The 5,105-nt window shown below is 35.0% G+C and overlaps 1 protein-coding gene across 3 annotated transcripts in view; it reads right to left on the bottom strand.

Moving 5' to 3' along the window:
* The window catches only part of afap1l1a (actin filament associated protein 1-like 1a), a 33,430-nt gene extending 29,101 nt beyond the window's left edge, over nucleotides 1-4,329 (bottom strand). For 2 of the 3 annotated variants that reach the window (XM_024283836.2, XM_024283838.2), the window contains exon 1: nucleotides 3,749-4,327. In XM_024283836.2, the coding sequence (XP_024139604.1) occupies nucleotides 3,749-3,869 (121 nt within the window). In that variant the 5' untranslated portion in view covers nucleotides 3,870-4,327. Of the gene's footprint in view, nucleotides 1-3,748 lie in introns of all 3 variants that reach the window. The other variant, XM_036213940.1, reaches the window with a different exon arrangement.
* Nucleotides 4,330-5,105: the final 776 nt, after the last annotated feature.

Genomic DNA, 5,105 nt, shown 5'->3' with positions numbered 1-5,105 from the left:
AGACATTTCTATCATGTGTACAGAAAAGACTTAATTCACACTTTTGATGTCGCTAGCTTGTGCTTGCATGAGCTTGGTGCTACAGTTATGTATTCTTCTCTAGTCACAAGTCACTCTCAGCCCAAATCTGCTTCCAAAGGCTCCAAAAATGTCTAACAATAGAAACATTCATCAGATCAGATGGGCTGAATCACAGAAAATCCCATAGTGCCTCTCTAAGAAGAGCCTCTCCCGTCTCACACCCACCTGATGCTCTGCATCTGCTGGTGTGGAAGCAGAATCGGATTCTCATCACTTTCTTGTTTGTTGGGAAAAACTCCTGCAATTCAAGCCCCTCACTTCCTCTCATCATTGTTAAGCTTACTATTTTAATGCTTAAAACAATACTTTGGTTATATCAGTGAACAGGTGCAATGAACAGGACCCCAAACTTGACATTCTGCAGCTACAAAATAAGTCAAAAGCTGTCTCGAAGCAAAAGATGACTGCATTTCTTTTCTACACTCAAGGTCTGTACAGAATGTACTACATTACCAGATTCTGCATAATGAAGAAAGGTTTTAGTAGATTTGCAATTAAAATGTGGCAAAAAAAGTACAATTCTCTCAAATATGACACATTTAAGAGCCAATTCCCATTTTGTAGGTTATTGTTTAATTCAGGGCTCTGCAACCTGCAGCTCCAGAGCAACTTGTGGCTCTTTTATCTCTCCGTAGGGGCTCTTTGGCTAAAAAAAATATAAAAATGAGAGTATTCTTTATATTTGGATTATAAATGTAGGACTGAGGTCCACCTCGAAGATAAACTATGTAAAAATGTTAACATTCCTGATGTCTTTTTGCGCTTTGCTTCCTCCAGAATACACGTTTCAAATACTAAGCAAAAATGTGGTAAAAAGTCTAATTTTTTATGAGTTTAAAGCACATATGTTATGCAGTCCAGAGCTGCACAGTTATGATCCAATTTAGCAAAAGGCATCTTTTATTTTGAAAGGAAATCATACGAGCTTCACATTGATTCAGTTAATTTCACATTTTGAGAAAATGCTAGTTTATCTTTATATTTCTGTTCTTTTCATGCCAGAAAAGAACAATATTTAATATTTATTATTTAAAAAAATAAATTTAATTAATGGACAGCGATATCAAAATAATTGCGACTCCTACTGGGTTTTGATCAGTAAAAAACAAGCCCGAATGGCTCTTTTACTGGTAAAGGTTGCAGACACCTGGTTTAGTTTAAAGGATGTGCGCTAACATGGTCATTTAGTCAGTCTGAAAACAAGAAAAAAAGAAAAAAAAAATAGAAATTTGCCTCTGAGTTGTAGGCGGGACCGTTACCTCTTGACATCCATCTGTTTACAATCTTAACTGCTAGCTCACCGCCCCTCACAACCCCAATCTAACATTACCAGTGCAACAAAAATGACGAGTAATACTGGAACTATCCAGCCAGTTTTGAGCCAGTTTAGATAAGGAAAAACAAAGACATACTGTACATGAATCCATTTAATGGATCCATTGGAATGGAGCGGGAAGCTTGTGGCTTAGCTACTACTTATTATTTTTTTTTTCACTTGATTTTGGATAAAGAAATACTAAAAAAATGCAATTTTACTCTTAATTTTCTTTTGATATGTCCTTATCATTAGAAAAAATGCTTTCATCTAAGTGGGTCTTTAAAAATGGAAGGCTCTTCATGCTGGACTGTTTGGTCTGCACTGCGGTTTGTTTCCTTAGATTGTCAGTTTTGTTGGGCAGAGAGGAAAACTTGTGTAGACTGATACAGACCAAACATAGCAACTCTGGTCCACCTGAAAACAATGGTTTCAGCACAACAAAGCATAAACACAGAAGGACCATGCAGGAAATCAAACAGCAGAAAACAGTCAAATAGTGTGTATTTAACTGATATAAAAATAACAAAAGTCCCCACAGAATTAGATAATTGTTAATAATAATTGTAAATAATATTGTTAGCAATCTATTTGATTCTACTTTTCTTTTACATTTCAGCTGCTCTTTTTAGAGGTCATAAGAGCAAGTCATCCTTCTCACTTCCCACTCTCACATCCTCCTTCCCGGTATGTCCACAAACCTCTTTGGTCTTTCTCTAGTTTTCCTTCCTCGAGTTCCAACCTCAAAGACATCTGAAGCCTGTGAGTGGGACTGGCCTATTTACTAGAGCACCCAACTCTCCCAAAAATGTCAAAAACAGTAATTGGGCAGGACAAAGTTAAGTTTGAACTTCTGTTGACCTCACTCATGATGAAAAAAACTAGCTGCCATTAAAAAAAAATACCTAAAAACATACGCAAATCAGAAAAGATGATCTAAAACAAACCCACACCCTCAGATTAGTCATGTATAAATAAATCTACATCAAAAAGGCTTTAGAAACCAGATGTGTTTAGGTAAATTTTGGGGGAAAAATTGTAGGTTTCTTTCTGAAACCTGCCTCTAGTGGTCTTTTGTGGTACTGCAACATTTGGTTAATTATTTGTGTCATGTGCTAGAGTGAGCTGTAGGGATTTTTAGGTCCTTTATCAATAAACTCTATCAGAGGAGTAAGAAGATTTGCTGGTCTTTACTCATTCAGGATCAAAACGCAATAATGCCCCAAACTGAGCAGATGTTTCCACATAACATTTGGCTGATCAAAAATGAATGAAAGCTAAGCCAAATCACATTTTTTGCCTATTTTTAACAACTCTTTTTGACACTTCTACTGGGATTGCCCTCCAAAAATACAAAATCTGTACTGTTTTGAACAGTTACGTCCACTGAGACTTATCACATTTTGTCCCAAACAGCATCATCTTTCCAACAAAAGTTCGACTAGACATTAAGTTATTTCAAATAGACAAGGACACAAGTCACAGAGCAGGAGCCAATCAGAGGCCTCGAAACAAGGTAAACAGTAGGTTACTCCCCAGGGGTTCAATGTGTGTTTACACTTATGGTGTTAATCTAAACACACAGCATCAGCCAGTTCAGTACATTCCTATGTGTTTGGATGTGTGTCGAAACTGATAGCAATGACAGATGAGGATTGCGTCCCCCCCAAGACGAGACTTTAACACTTCCTTCCTCAGTTAGAATTTATAAACACCAGGAACAATGACATCTATTTATCTTAGACACTGGAATCAAAGATTTCAGTTGGGAAATTCAAATGTGAAAATGAAGTTTTGCTAGTCAAAAGTCTTGCAGAGTGAGATAAACCAACATATGGAGGTTGTCCGACATCCTTTGAGCGCTAAGTCAGAGTTGAGGAAAAATGTCCATTAAATTGAACATTATAATCACTTTCACATGTCAACCTGCACTGCAGCTGGCAACTAAACTTTATAGGAGCAGGAAAACACACCAGCTGAGCACTGAAAACACACCAAACAGAAACTATGCTTGGAAATGATTAAATTCACTCTCCAGTTCAGGTCTGCTGCACCCATCAGGGTTATTTTAAAGCCCCAATAAGAACATAATTTTGTTTTAATGTATATATTTTAAAAAGCTGCATCTTGTTGTTGTTGTTTGTGTGTGTCTATAAAATTGGTGATGAGGGGCACTTAGTGAGAAAAACAAATGATGCAGGTGAATTATTTTAGGACAAATGCCCTGAGAAGAAAAAAAAGTGACATGAAACAATTAAAAAACAAAAGTTACTCCCACTCTCGCACATGATCTGTCAAAAACACGCAAAGACTCGGAAAAATTAGACAAATAAAAACATAAACTAATCTTACACATGGTGCTGCTCGTGTCCACTGCGCTGCTGATGCTGTCCATGCGGCTGCTGATGACATTTAGTGCATGTCCACAAGTGACTGACTGAGGGCGTGCAGCTGTGCAGACACGGACAGACATGGCAACACAGACCGGCAGGACGGGGTTCGGTTTCTGCTGGGTCCTAAAGCCCGTTAAGGTTAAGTTGAAATTCTCATTTTTGAGGACTATAACTGCGAGTTTCCTTTAAAATAAACGTTTGAATTAATTTTCAATGCATTTATATATTTATTTTTTTATCATATAACGATCCAATAAGATAAAGACTTATTTTTGCAAAGGCAACCTGGCCAAGAGGTGAGCAAAAATATTTTGACAGAAGAAAAAAAGCAAAATAAAACAGGAAAAAGTATACATATTAAAGTAAATAGAACAGGCATTAAAAACAATTGAAATACGAGAATTGTTTAAAAGATTTGCATTGCCTTTTTTATTAATTTAAATAGTAAAATTATTACATAAAATTAAATATCATCAATATTTTCTATTTATTTTCTAGATTGGGTTGTTTTTGTCAAATTAAATAAAAATGTGGAGTTTTTGGCAGATTTGAAAAAATAAAAAAATAAAAAAAAAACAGCACTCCAGTTGTTGTTTTTTCCTATTTCCTCTATGCAAATGCAGTGATCTGAAACCTTAATGGTAGCCTTTAAGGTACCAGACAAACAAATAAATAACTAACTTCATATAAAATGTTCCAAATGAACAGGAACACTTGTTATTGGTGTGAATGATCATTTATCTTGATATCCTGTATCTTATAGAAAAGATTAAATTCTATTAAACTCCATCCAGCCTTCTTTTTTCTTTCAAATTTGCTAAATTCTCAATAGTTTTAACTTAAACTGATTATTACAGTCCGGGTACGTAAGGTCTGAAGTGTAACTTTATCACCAAAACACCTCAAAGAAGACGCCAAAAATAGAAAATCAGCACATCCTCCTAAAAACTAGAGCTAACCAAATGGTTTAGAAATTAAATAAATGCCTAATAAAAAAAGGACTTCTTCATATAAATGAAGATATTTAAATAAATATTTGGTTTATCAGTAATAGTTGGTGACAAAATAAAGTACTTTTGATGGTTTGGGTATACAGCTTTTAAATAAATCAGTTTTTCAGTTGTTTTTTGATTTCAATAAGAAAATTCTTATTTTTATAATGGGAAGTTGAGTGTGTAAATGCTATTTTTTCCAGCTTTTAATGCACCAATCTGTTGAATATCTCCTCTGAAATGTCTTTAAAAATAGTTTGTAAACCTTATTTTTGCCACAAAATCTATTGTTATAAAAAAACAAAAAACAAAAAACAATAAAAG

This window comes from Oryzias melastigma, linkage group LG10 (genome assembly GCF_002922805.2).
Source record: "Oryzias melastigma strain HK-1 linkage group LG10, ASM292280v2, whole genome shotgun sequence".
Lineage (NCBI taxonomy): Eukaryota > Metazoa > Chordata > Actinopteri > Beloniformes > Adrianichthyidae > Oryzias > Oryzias melastigma.
The sequence above is the reverse complement of the archived record's forward strand: the minus strand, read 5'-3'. Positions and strand labels throughout refer to the sequence as shown.